Source organism: Dama dama, chromosome 10 (assembly GCF_033118175.1).
Source record: "Dama dama isolate Ldn47 chromosome 10, ASM3311817v1, whole genome shotgun sequence".
Taxonomy (NCBI): Eukaryota; Metazoa; Chordata; class Mammalia; order Artiodactyla; family Cervidae; genus Dama; species Dama dama.
Window position 1 is genome coordinate 22,780,960 of NC_083690.1, and position 14,631 is coordinate 22,795,590.

The following is a 14,631-nucleotide window of genomic DNA, read 5'->3' on the forward strand; positions in this document are numbered from 1 at the left end:
GCCTGCCAGTGACTATGCTTGCTCCTGCAGTCAGGAAATGAGCCTGGAGACAGAGTCACAGGTGTCAGCGGCCAGCAGCCCAGGTGTAGAGGGGAGGGGCGGGGAGCCGATGTGTCTTGGCTGGATGACTGGGGCTACATCTGTGCAGCATAGCCTGTGCCGTTCAGGTGGTTCAAGAGCCAGCTTGCCTGCATTTGAGTCCCAGCCCTGTCCCTTCCTTGCTGGGTGCTGAAGGCAAGTTACTTTATCTCTGAGCTTTTGATTCCCCATCTGCAAAGGGGTGGGGGGGGGTATCATGACACTTCTGCTCTCTCGAGGGTCTATGGCAGTAAATGAAATGAGGCACTTTAAACAGTCTGGGGACTTCCCTGGTGCTCCGGTGGCTAAGAGTCTGTACTCCCAGTGCAGGGGGTCCAGGTTCGACCCCTGGTCAGGAAGCTAAATCCCGCATGTGGCAACTAAGACCTTTATTTGGTGCAGCCAAAAAAAAAAAAAAGAATAAATAAACTAGCCTGGCGTGTGATATTATTCAGGTGTCAGCGCATCATTGTCATCCTCCCAGAATACATACAGAATAAATAATGTTGCAGACCTGCTCCTCCTGGTCTTTGGAAGGGCTTCTTGGGGGTTTGGAGCATCAACATAGACTTGTAACCTACTGGAGTCTCTGCCACCACTGTTGGGTACGGAAGTGCCCTAGGAGCTCCTTGCAGAGGGTAGGGGTGGTAGAGGAGTTTAGATTAAGCCAAGACAGGCATTCTTCATCTGAAACGGAGCCCTGGAGCCTGGCAGCCCAGGTGCCTTCACTCTCCCCTGGCACAGCCTGGCAAGAGGCAGGGCTGTCTCTCAGAAGCGCCTCTGTCTGCTCTATTTGAGCACCGAGTCCTGGGGCTCTAAATTGCAGACATGAAAAGGCAACCATTAGTGTATTCCTCTTTCTGAAGGTATATCCAGCCCAGCAAGACAGAAGATCATTTAAATTTGGGCCTGAGTTTTTTTTTTTTCCCCCATTTATTTTTATTAGTTGGAGGCTAATTACTTTACAATATTGTAGTGGTTTTTGCCGTACATTGACATGAATCAGCCATGGATTTACATGTGTTCCTCATCCTGAACCCCCTCCCACATCCCTCCCCATCCCACCCCTCTGGGTCTTCCCAGTGCACCAGCCCTGAGCACTTGTCTCATGCATCCAACCTGGGCTGGCCTCAGTTTTAAAATGTGTTTGCTGTTTGATGGAGGACCTTGCTAAGCATGAGGTGGCTGGAAGTTCCAAGGGACACAGGACAGGATTCTTGTCCTCCAAAGATCACAAGCCCAAATGTGTCTAGGATCTGGGCAGATAACAATAAGGGGAGGAGAGCTTTGTATGAGACAGCAGGGCTGGTGGCGAGAGCGGTAAACGAGATAAACTGGAGCCCGTATGTCCCATCTACAGGCACTGTGCCTTATGGATGGCCCAGTGTTGCCAGATCTACTTCTTTAGAAGCAGGGATTTGGGTTTTTAATAGGACATCTGCACCCCACTCCAGTACTTTTGCCTGGAAAACCGCATGGATGGAGGAGCTTGGTAGGCTGCAGTCCATGGGGTCGCTAAGAGTAGGACACGACTGAGCAACTTCACTTTCACTTTTCACTTTCATGCATTGGAGAAGGAAATGGCAACCCACTCCAGTGTTCTTGCCTGGAGAATCCCAGCGACGGGGGAACCTGGTGGACTGCCCTTTATGGGGTCACACGGAGTCAGACACAACTGAAGCGACTTAGTAGCAGCAGCAGCAGCAGCTCCTAATTTTTAACAGATGTCAAGCAATTTAAATATTAGTGCGGACCAGGCCAACAGGCTATTCGACTTCTGATCTAGCCTCTAGAGGCTAAGATAACATCCTTAGTTCAGGCTCTGATCACAAAAAAGCCATAGACTGAGTGGCTTAAGCAACATTTATTTCTCATAGTTCTGGAGGCTGGAGAGTCTGGGATCAAGGTGCCAGCAGAATTGTTGTCTGGTGAGGTTCTGTTTCCTGGTTTATAGCCGTCTTCTCACTGTGTCCTCACATGTGAGGGCAAAACTCTCCAGGGTCTCTTTAATCAGGGCACTAATCCCATCCATGAGGGCTCCACCCTCATGACCTAATCCCCTCCTACAGGCCCCACCTCCTAACGCCATCACCTTTGAGGGTTAGGATGTCAACATGTGTCAGCTTTGGGGAGGACACAGACATCTGTCTATAGCATAAGCCCACTTTACCTAAGAGGAAAGTCACACAAGCAAATTCAGATGGGGTGTGGAATTCAGAAGAGAGAAGGTTGCTTGCAGGACTGAGGAATGAAGCTGTTTCCCTCTTGCTGCTCCTTGAAGAACAGGGGAAAAAAATTTCCTCTAAGCAATCAAAGGGAGAAATGGGAAAGTGAGCATGCCTCACTCCTTCCCCTTCAGGGGGGCGTGCTGGGCCCTCCAGGTGGAGGGAAGCAAATCTCAGGGCTGGAACAGGGACTGGGGACCAGGCATGGTCAGGACATGGATCTTCATGGGCTGGAGATTGGAGTGTGTGAATCAGGTGGGCCCTGAGTCAGGGTTCAGAGACATCATAATAAAGCAAGGGGATGGTGGGGTGGGAGGGAGATAGTGGGGCAGGAGGAAGGGAGGGGACGTGTTTGGATCAGGACAGCCTGGGAAAATGTCTGGGAGCTGGAGGGTGAGGATTTGGGATGATGGGAGGACATGGCCTCCAAAAGCAATGTGGCTTCTGTTCTAGACTCTCTTCTTTCTTTAAAAAAAAAAAAATTTTTTTTAATTTTAATGTGGACTGTTTTAAAAGTCTTTATTGAATTTGCTACAAATTGTTTCTGTTTTATGTTTCGGTTTTTTTGCCCCAAGGCCTGTGGGATCTTAGCTATCTGACTAGGGGTCGAACCCACACTCCCTGCATTGAAAGGTGAAGTCTTAACCACTGGACCACCAGGGAGGTCCCTACACTTTTCTTGTTTGCAGTTTCCCTGGCGATCTGCTTTTAACTACCCCCTCCATGCTTTAACCCTCAAATCCATCTCCAGTTCTTATGTCATTTCTTAACCTGAAACCCACATGATACAACAGCTCACTGGGTATTTATTTTCACTGGGTTGTCCCAGAGACATCTAAATCTCGACAGATCTTTATTAAAAAATAACTGGACCAAGAATCCTCTCGAATACCTTGCTAGTAGCCAAAATGCTGAGACAAGACATATGCCTGTAAATAAGAGAAGGGCTGAACTTAAATAGTGAATGTTACTCAGCAGTACAAAAGCAAACTGCTGATTCGTGCATGCAGCGAACAACATGAGTGAATTTCAAGACCATTATGATGAGTGAGAGAAGCCAGGCGCGAAAAACTACATACCCCATGGCGGAAAACTTAACATTCTCACAGTACATCCAAAGCCAAGCCTGTGGGTTTTCTATCCCAAGAAATTATTCAGTTCTCTATGGACACCAACTAGGTGTTCTACAATTTAATTCAGTTTGGACACTAGCTACTCAGAGTCAGCACAAACCTCATAGGTTAAGGGCTCAGTCCTATAGGACATTCCCCCTGCAACTTTAGACTCCAGTTATAAATATGATAATCTCCTATTGTCCCCTGATTTCACGGAATTTGTTGCCATTCGGAGGCATCATTTTGCTACTCACAACAGCAAGCCTCTCCCCGATTGCACTGAGGACCAACATGGGCCTCATCCATCCATTCATCCAACAAAATATTTAGCTAGAAACTTTGCTGGTTGTCTGGGATACTGTGGAATATAAGACTTACTCCCTGCCCCGGAAGGTTTCCGGTCTGTTGGGAAATAAGTGAACAGACAGTTACCTGCAGCATAAATGGAAAGTGAGGTGGATGAAGGGAGCAGATACGGACATCTTACCCAGACAGAGAATCCCGGAAGACTTCCCTGAGGAAGTGAGAACGTGGAGCAGGGGGTAACCAGGTTGGTGAAGGGGAGACAATAGTCATCCACACAGGGGCAACTGTAAGTGTAAAAGCCCTGAGGTAGGAGGGCCCTGGGACTCAAGGATGCGAAAGGACAATGAAGCTGGGTTGTAGGGAAGAAGGACCCAAGAAGTGAAGAGACTGGAAAAGCGGGTAGAGCCTGATCAGACTGGGTCGTCTGGGCCCATGAAAGCCCTGAGGATCTTAAAAATGATGGGTCACTACTGAAGCATTTTAAGCTTGGTTGACTTGGTTGAGTGTGAAGAAGCGGAAGTCACAGTGTGTGTGTGTTAGCCACTCAGTCGTGTCCAACTCCTTGCGACCGCCAGGCTCCTCTGTCTTTGGAATTCTCCAGGCCAGAACACTGGAGTGCCAATCCAGGAATCAAACCCGAGTGCCTGTATTGCAGGCACATTCTTAACTATCTGAACCACCAGAGAGGCCGTGAAAGTCACAGCTGCTGCATGTAAAGCCCAGTGTGGAGGGAGCCTGGGTGGGTTGTCCAGGTGAGAGATGGTGACAGGTGGAGATGGAAGGGAGAAGGAATTCTCGAGACAGCTGGGAGGAAGCAATGACTGTTTCTGGTGGTGGATGAGACACGAGGGATAAAAGAAAAGTGGAGATGCCAAGTCTGGCCTTCACATTTTGAGTTTGCACTGTGGATACGGGCCATGCTTTTCACCGAGTCAGGGCATAAATTGCAGGATCCATAGCTTGCCTCCGTGCTGGAGTTTGCACACTTAACACAGACATCCTCAAACTCTGATGATATTTTCTGTGTGCTTCCCCTTCCAGAGAGCCAAGATCGGTCCTGGGCCCAAGACCCCTGAAGAAAAGACGACCAACACCATCTCCAAATTTGACAACAACGGCAACAGGGACCGGATGAAACTGACCGATTTTAACTTCCTGATGGTGCTGGGAAAAGGCAGCTTTGGCAAGGTACAGTGTGGCTGGGTGGAGGCACCTGCTGCATAAGGAACCAGCTAACAAGGCAGGCACATTTGCTGTTCATATGGGGCTTATGTTCCAGTGAGGGAGAGAGTGAAAAGTAAATAGAGCTACACTCCAGTTGGTAACCAGTACTGTGAAGGAAATAAATGGAGTGCTATGTCACAGGCAGATAAAGAAGGGACCAACTCATGGGATGAATTGAGAGAGTATCTTTGACATAAATACACTACCATGTATAAAATAGCTAGCTAGTGGTCCCCAGTGCACAGGGAACTCAGCTCTGTGCTCCGTGATGACCTAGAGGGGTGGGATGGGGGGGGGGGGTGGGAGGCAAGCTCGAGAGGGAGGGCTTTTATATATACTTACAGCTGATTCACGTTGTTGTATAGCAGAAACTAGCACATCACTGTAAAGCAATTATACTCTGATTAAAAAGTTTTAAAAAAAGAAAGGACCTACTCAGACTGAGAAAGTGACGTAGAATCTGAGACCTGAAGGATGAGACTTAACCAGCCATACGTTCAGAGACCTAGGAAAGATTGTTTGCGGCAGAGAGAATGGCAAGTGCAAAGGCCCTGAGGTAGGGAAGGGCTGGGCACATTCTCGGCACTGTCAGAAGGTGCTGGGGCCAAAACGCCATGAGCTGGGGGAGCTTGTGTGATGTGAGGTTGCGGAGGTGGGAGGGGCCGGATCTTGCAGAGCCTCAAGAGTGGTGATGAGGAGTTTGGATTTGATTCACAGTGCAGTGGGGAGCCATTGAGAATCTTAAGCAGAGAAGTGGCATGATCAGATTCGGTTTTGGAGAAGATCACTCTTGCAGCTGAGAATGGAAGTGGTTCTTTTCAAACAGCTGCATGTTGAAGGATGTCCCTGGGACTCATAGAGTGAGTCTGGATGCTTTTATAGACACCAGGAGATGCTGTTTTACTGAAGTTGAGATTGTGTTATAAGTATTCCTGACTTGTTTAGTGTTGTTTTGAGTCCTTTAATCCCTGTGTGTGCCACCAACACGTCTCACATCAATCTCATTCCTTGAACTCAGGTGTGCGAAAAATATCAAATTTCTTCCTCATCTCCATAGCTTAAGTCAGAAATCTGGGAATTATCCTCTACTCCTCCTTGGCCCCCCTCTTACCCCAGGTCTGCATAATAGTGAGTCTAGACAGGTCCTCCTACAAAGCATATCATGAATTTACTGAATTATCTCCATCTTCACTAATTCAGTCCTAATCTATACCATACATTACCACCTGGACCACTGCAAATGTTCCCAACTGGTTACCCTGCTTCCACTCTGGTGTCCTGTAATTAATCCGATTCCATGCAGCGGCCATAGTTATTTTTAAAAACTTTACACTAGGTCAAATCACTCCCCTGCTTGAAATCCTCCAGTGGCTTCATAAACAGAATACATTCTATCCTGTGTCCTTGGCTTACATCGCTCTTTAAACTCTGATCCTTGTTCTCTGTTTGACGCCTTCTTTTCCTTTCCTTCTCCCCATCACCCACTGTGCTTGGGCCACATGGAGGTTCTTTGAAACGTACAAAGCTCCTTCCTCTCTTAGCGCTTCTGTGATGCTGTTCCCTTCCTTTATTCTTTGCAGAACTGGCTCTTTCTGGTAATTTCCATCTCTACTTAGATGTCACCTCTTCTGAGAAGCCTTCCCTGACCACCGCTCAAAGAGCCATGCACTTGTTCTCCTTTATATTTAACTCTCCCAGCACCCACCACCAACTGATACTTCCCTTGCCTGTCTGTTAATTTGTCTCCTCATGCTAAGATCTGAGCTCCACAAGAGCCAGGAGCTGTGTCATATTCACCACCCTACTTCCAGTGCTTGTGGGTTAAATTCGTTCAGGACCTAGACTGAATGCATGAATTTTCTCAAAGGGCCACAAGGTCCGTCCTGATACTGCGGTGGAGCAAGAAATCTGAGCTGGTGGCCCAAAGGTGGAAGAGCCTTGGCAGGGAGTGGGAATAGAGAGCAGGAGCCCAGAATAAGATTGCTGAGCAGACTGGAGGTCTGAGAAGCTAGAGACTCAGCAGTGGTGATGGTAGAGGTCCATGCCACTGTGTGCTTTTTGCCAGCAGCTCTGAGCGGCCTGAGGGTGGAGGTGGAGTAGCGTCAATAGATGGTGGATTTGAGCTAAGGATGGGGATTAGCCCTAGAAGATCACGGTAATAAGGCAGTCAGGGTCTCAGGGGAGAGGGACGTCCACTGCAGATCCAACAAGAGCCTGTTCTAGCAGGTGCTCGGGAAAACTGTACTGAATAAATGAGTAACAGTGGCATCTAGACCGGAGGAAGTCGTAGCAGGAAGAGGTTTATCCCCTTGGTGTGGGAAAGACGTCTGGAGGCCTAGGGATGAGAAACAAGGGGATGAGGCCAGGAGTTTTTTTTTTTTTTTTATAAAGAGAAAAGGGTTAGATTCTAAAACCCTGATTCTTGCTCTTTTGTAGATGTTCTACTCTTTCTTTCTGGAAGCTTTCTAGTTTTAGTTTTTAAGATTTATTTATTTGGTGGCATTGAGTCTTCGCTGTGGCTTGTGCTGTGTTTAGTCACTCAGCGTGTCCGACTGTTTGCGACCCCATGGACTGTAGCCCGCCAGGCTCCTCTGTCCATGGGGATTCTCCCGGCAAGAACACTGGAGTGGGTCACCATGCCCTTCTCCAGGGGCATAAGGGGGTTTTATTGCGGCGTTCGAACACTTAGTTGCGGGGTGCAGGATCTATTTCCCTGACGAGGGATTGCACCTGGGTCCCCTGCATTGGGAGCATGGAATCTTAGCCACTGGACCACAAGGGAAGTCCCAAGGCTAAGAGATTTTAAAATGCTAGAAAGACTAGGGGCATTTGGATTTCAAAGATGGGGTGATTTCCATGATGACAAGGAAGAAGGTGGCCTACATGAAGAAGAGGTTCTAATAAGCTGAGGCTGTCAGGCAGTTTTAAAAATTAAATTATATATTTAATAAGCAGTATATTCACATGGTTCATAATTAAAAGGATATTGGAAGGATGAACACTGAGAAGTCTGGCTCCCACCCAGGTTCACATCTTGCTGTGCCCCCTCCTTGCCACTGCCCCTCCATATATAAGCTGTTCTGTTGATTTAATTTGCATCTTTCCAGTGTTCTCCCTGCTCATTTAACAAATATAAATATGCATGTTTATTCTTGTCCTTGCTGTCTGAAAAGTTAGCAGACTGCACACAATTCTTCACCTTTTGGTTCACTCAACAAATTGGAGAGATTTTTCTTTGGCCGTGCTGGGTCTTCATTGCTGTGTGGGCTTTTCTCTAGGTGCGGCGAGGAGGGGCTGCTCTCTGGTTGCGGTGGACAGGCTTCTCCTTGGGGTGGCTTCTCTTCTTGTGGAGCACTGGGCTCTAGGGCGCTTGGGCTTCAGTCATTGCAGCTCCTGGGCTCTAGAACCCAGGCGCAGTAGTTGTGGAGCTCGGGCTTAATTGCTCCTCAGCATGTAGGATCTTCCCGGACCAGGGATCAAACCTGTGTCAGATTGGTAGGTGAATTCTTTACCGCTGAGCCACCAGGGAAGCCCTGATTGGAAAGTTTTTGCCTGAGGAGTGGAAGTTCTGGAGGGTATTGCAAAAAGGACTAGGTTTGGGGAAGGGGGGCATGTAGAGAAATTGGAGAGCAGGTCCTTGGGGAACAGTGAGGGAATTAGAGAGAATAAATCATGTGTTTCCATGGAAACGGTTATAATAATTGAGAGTTCTGTTCCAGTCTGGGATGTGGCATCAAATGAATCACGGAGGAAAACAACAATGTGTCATGAAAGCAACTAGGATAACAAAAACCTCTGCCATCCGTTAAAACATAGAGCAATCCTGGGCAACTCGCGTTTTGCCAACCACGGTTTTAAATGCATGTGGTTTTATATTTGAATGTCTGCTTTTTACCATTTTGTAATCTTGTAGGCTGTATACATCAAACCCCATACGTGGAAGAACACGGCAGCAGTAATGCTCCCCCTTCCAAAGATGAAAGACGTGGACCTTGGGGTAATCTGTTCACGCCTCCCCTCTCCCAGGCCCATAGTGTCAGATATGGCTCAGAAAAACCTGCTCTTCAGCACAGCCCTGATCTGTGGAGGGACTTGGGAGTGACACAAGTGTTTTGCTAAGACCTGTGAAAATGAAGCAAGGGACAAAACAAGTGTGAAGGCCGTTGAGTTCCAAATGAGTAAACCCTGTTTCAAGAACTTGAAGAAGAGACACAGTTGGGAGAGTTAGTTTGCTTTCCTGGCCCTGAGAGAGTGTTTGCCCGGGAGGGTCATCATACTAGGTCATCGCACTCCGCATCTCTGCCTTCCTTGGAGACTGATGCCCTCCAGAACTCTTGTTGCAGAGCATTTGCATGTGTTATTCTTTTGTTGTTTAACGTTAATTTTTATAGTTTGCTCCTTTGCTCTATTTATTATGATTTCTTTTTTTATATGTTTGCTTATCTGTTGGGCTGTGTCGAGTCTCAGCTGTGGCACGTGGCATCTGCACCGCAGCGCGCAGACTCTGTAGTTGCGGCGCGTGGACTTTGTTGCTTCTCAGCACGTGGGATCTTAGTTTCCCCGACGAGGCATCGAACCCTTGTCCCCTGCATTGCAAGATGTATTCTTAACCACTGGGCCACCAAGGAAAGTCCCTTTCATGATTTCTTGAATCTTTGATTTCTTGCTTTGCCCACCTTTACACTTTACAAGAATTTAACCTCTGTGGTTGTCGAGTGAGTTCTGTGGTTAAAATGGTGCACCAAATGTGTAAATTGGACAGATAGACACTGTCCAGACCAATTATACAAGTGGAGTTTGTAAAGTGAACAGAGAAAGTCCCCGATAAGGTATGTGTGTGTGTGTGTGGTCTGTGTGTGCTCAGCTCAGTCGCTTAGTCATGTCCGACTCTTTGTGACCCCGTGGACTGTAGCCCGCCAGGCTTCTCTGTCCTTGGGAGTCTCCATGCCATTTCCTCCTCCCAGTAATCTTCCCAACCCAGAATCAAACCTGCGTCTCCTGCAGTTCTTGCATTGCAGGCAGATTCTTTACCACTAAGCCACTTGGGAAGACCTGATAAGGTCTACATTACAAACTTGATTCCCCTAATTCTGAAGTACTACCATGATAAATGGGCTTCCCAGGTGGTGCTGGTGGTAAAGAACCCACCTGCCAGTGCTGGAGACATAAAAGACATGGGTTCAATCCTTGGGTCAGGAAGATCCCCTGGAGGAAGGCATGGCAACCCCCTCCAATATTCTTACCTGGAGAATCCCAGGGACAGAGGAGCCTGGACGGCTACAGTCCAGACGATCATGCAGTCGGACATGATTGAAGCAGCTTAGCATGCACGCATGCATGCCTGCACCGTGATGAATATCCATTGAATATTTAATTAATGCTAATATCACTTGCCTTCTGACACTTCCGATGTACTTGTGGTAATGAATTGTCTGATCCAGATCTTTTTTGAAAATTATGCTGGGGAGTTTGAGTGAGGGTTTTCTTATTATGTCCTTATACTTGTGGACTGTTGCTCATGAAAGGTACTGGCCAACTGGGGGCTTGGGGGTGTAGGGAGGGCAGGTACATGTCATGGTGGACATATAGGTAACATAAAAAAGCTCAAATCCAGCAGTACAAAAGATCTATCACAGGAAGTGATCAGAAATAGAAAAAATGAAAATAGCCCAAATGTTCGTCAGTAGTATGAAAGTTAAACATATAATGGTGTATCCATGATACTTTCAAAAAGAATACGGTCTTTCTGTCTTTCATATTGCTATTTGTCATTGTGGACAGACATCCATGACATAGTATCAAGTAAAAATAGAAGCAAATCACAGAATGCTATGATTAGTAGTGAGAGATAAACTGTACACAGAATCATTTCATTTAGGTAATATAGTCAGAGCCCCTACTCTCACTGAACTTCCCCCCAACATTTTATTAGGAAAAATTTTTTTAAAATACAGAAAAGTTAAAAGAATTATACAGTGAGCATCCATAATACCCGATACCTAGATTCTACATTTAGCATTTGATTATATATACTTTTTTGTTTTTTAAATATTTATTTGTTTGTTTGGCTGCATTGGGCCTTAAGTTGCATCTTGCAAGATCTTTCATTGTGGCTCTTGGACTGGCTAGTTATGGCTCGGGGGCCTGGTGGCTCTGCTGCATGTGGGATCTTAGTTTCCTGACCAGGGATTGAACCTGCATCCCCTGCTTTGGAAGGTAGATTCTTAACCACTGGACCACCCAGGAAGTCCCTGACTGTGTATATGCTTGATCACATGTCCCTCCTTCTTTTTGTCTCTACATCAACCTATCTTTAATGCATTTCAAACCAAAATGCAGACATCAGTACACTTGACCCCTGAACTCTTCAGCACGCACCTCATTTCACCAGAATTCAATATTTGTTTTTGATCATTTTAAGGTAAAATTTGCATACAACAAAATGCATGAAGTATTGTGTCATTCTGTGAATTTTGAAAAATGCATGCTTACAAACCTAATGGGAGTATAAACATTAATCAAAACATATCACACTAACAGGTAAAGTACAACTGTGATGTTTGCTGTATGCTGGGAGAGCCTGAGGGAGTGGGCTGGGCTCTGGCTGCAGTCAGGGAAGGCTTCCTGGAGAAACAGGCTCTTGAGCTTTTTCTAAAGGATGAGCTAAGTTAACTGTGCCAAGAAGGGAGGGAGTAAGTGGAAAATCTCAGAGTGTCTCTTCTGGGACTTCCCTGGTGGTCGAGTGGTTAAGACTCCATACTTCCAATGCAGGGTCCGCGGTTTCAATCCCTGGTTGGGGAACTAAGATCTCATGTGTGGCATGACCAAAAATGAAAAAAAAAAAAAAGGTCTCTTCTTCCTGACCCCACTGAAGACCAGGCCTGTTTGATCTGTGTGGCAGCCAAGCACATAAACTAGGTAGGGTGGGTTCAGTTGTCATAGCCAACAGACCCCCTAAATCTGTGCCGATTCAGACACAATAGAAGTTCAGTGTTCATTCATGCAAAGTCCCAGACGGGTGTTTCTGGCCTTGCCCACGCTCTCCATATGGTGATTAAGTGACCCAGGTTCCTTCTGCCTTACACGGCTCCATCAGTCCCTACAGCCTTGTTTTTGTCTGTACTCAGAGAGCGGAGGGGGAAAGAGTGCACAGAGGAGGCACAAGCTGCTTCTTAAAAGCCTTGGTGTGGATGTGGTACCCGTCACTGCTGCCTACACGCTGTTACAGAAAATTCAGTCACGTGCCTCAGAGCAAGGGATGCTGGGAGAGCAGTTTTGGTGGAAGGATAGTGGCCTCAGCCATGCTCCCCACTTTTCAGCCTGATTGGAATTTTTCTTGGTGACAGGAAAGACCTTCTGACTTTAACCTTTAGAACGCCCCATTTTTCATTCCCCACAAACAAAAAACATTAAGCCTCTCTTGATGACATTTCCTTGTGTTCACATCATGGAACATGCCAGGTGTTACTGCTGCTTTTCCTGAAGCATAGCATAAGCCAGGAATAAATCAAGTAGGAAGAAGTCAACAGCTTATGAAATGAAAAGGAAAAGTGGAAAGTCTTTGGAAAAGCAGGTATTACTTTTATCTCTTCAAAAAGCCCCATTCAGGTCTTTTGCTTTAAATGCATCGAAGATGATCAAAAATAAAAAGCCAAGAAGCGAGAGGCAAAACCATGAAGCTTCTTCTGGTGTTTGACTTTCCTCGAGTAATGACCAAGAGGCTGATGATACTGAGTGCCTGGATGTCACTGAGGCAGCTGTTGAGGGTTAACCCAGTGGCCCCCGGAGACTCAGTATTTGTGTACCACCCTCCAAGGTGGTACACGCCATCACCCATAGCTCAAGATTCAGACTGTATAACAGGGTTGAGTATAGCCTTGGCCAATTTCCCAGCTATTAGCTATTCATGCACCTGTAATTTTTTTTAACATGTATGTACTTCCTTTATATTATCTTAAATTTTTTTTCTTTAAATGATTTAGTTGACTTCCTTATCTTCTTCTTAGCATTGCCCTAAGTAATAATGTATGTGAAATCCCAGGCTTGATCTAGCAGTTACATATTTGTTTTAATATATCTTTGGAGAACTTATTAAAAGAAAAGTAATTTTGTCCTTGTATTGCTGATGGTACAAATACCACATTTTACAAAAAGAAAACTGTCTTAAAGGTCTTTCACTCACATGACAATTTGGTACTTCAGTTACCATTGTATTCCTAAGAACATGAAGTCTTTTGTTGCATTTTTGTTTATATCCAGAAGGTACGGAAAGTCTCTGATCTTTCCTCTCCCCTATGTCCTTTCCTCATGCTCACTGTTTCCTGAATCCTTAAAGATGTTTTCTGTGATCTTGACTTTCCCTTTCTTGTCTTTTACTCACTGACTGTATCGGAGAATCAAACTGCTCTTTTGAGATTTGCTGCCTCCACTTCCTTCCCACTCACCTGTGACTTCTACCCTCAGGAACCTCTGTTTCACCCATTATCAGTGATCTCGTAACTCCTAACTCTCCAGATCTGAGTGTGAGGCATGGTGGCTGCTTATGAAAGCAGCGGGCAGACATGAGGGAAAGGAATTGGGGCTAAGGTTGGAACCCATACCTGGGAGAAGTCATCATTTTTATAATAACTGCCTGCTGACAGCGTAATTAAGGATTTATTCATTCAACAGGTATTAATTGATCTTTCACTATGTGTCAGGCACCCTTCTAGGTGATGCTGAAAGCTCAGCTTCTCCGTACACCAGTACCGAATCAAATCTTGGAGACAGAGTTTTGGGTGAAGTAGAAAAGGATAGGTTATTGCTTTTCCAGGCAAAGGGGGACACAGCAGGTTAATGCCTTCTGAACCAAGTGCCCCGACTTGGGGAAGATACTGATAAGTTTTACAGTAATTGTTCACAGAGGGTGTGATCAAGCTTGTGGATATTCTTCCAATGGGTTGGTGGTGAGATAGGTAGGAGTCAACATCACCGACCTTCAGTCCAGCTTGTCTGGGGTCTGCATGCTTGTGGGCAGCATACCATCATTAATTATTAACTTCTCCCACCTGGACAGGGTTTCAGTATCTGCAAAATAGCTCAAAGATATTGTTGTGTGTACCCCTTGATGCAGATATAGGACCTTGCCCCAAGGCTGCTCTTCACTGTTTCTCCCTGGTCTAGCATCCCCTCCCTTCCCTAATTAACAACTGCTTGAGTCTGCCCATTGGAACTCAGGGAAGGTCATGTAGGTCAAATGAAGGCTGTTTCCTGTAATCAAAGAAGTGGGGGCCACAGAAAGACCTTGTGCCTAGGAGCCCCACAGGGCCCTGCACGGTACCATAAGTGCAGAGAAAATGACTGTGAACAAAACAGGCAAAATTATGTGCCCTCGTGGAACATATATTCTCATGGTGGTGGTGGTGAAGAGGCTGATGCTATCAGCTAACGTTTTGAGTCCTCACTCTATGCCAGCTTTGTTGTAAGGGCTTTGTATATATTGGCTCATGTTTCTGTTGTAATATAGCTGCTAATATCCCCATTTTACAGTTGAGGAAATGAGATGCAGGCAGTTGAAATAAATGTCAGAGAGCTAGTCAGTGGCATTTAACAGACCGGGTTTGGTTTGAATACTTATGATCGGAGGCTTTTAAGTGCTTGATACTTTTAACACTTGCATTTCTAGTCTCAACAGCAGTCGTCTC

The 14,631-nt window shown here is 46.1% G+C and overlaps 1 protein-coding gene across 3 annotated transcripts in view; it reads left to right on the plus strand.

The window, feature by feature from the left end:
* The window catches only part of PRKCB (protein kinase C beta), a 367,525-nt gene that overhangs the window by 270,295 nt on the left and 82,599 nt on the right, over positions 1-14,631 (plus strand). For all 3 annotated transcript variants that reach the window (XM_061153030.1, XM_061153028.1, XM_061153029.1), the window contains exon 9: positions 4,766-4,912. In XM_061153030.1, the coding sequence (XP_061009013.1) occupies positions 4,766-4,912 (147 nt within the window). The remainder of the gene's footprint in view (positions 1-4,765; positions 4,913-14,631) is intronic.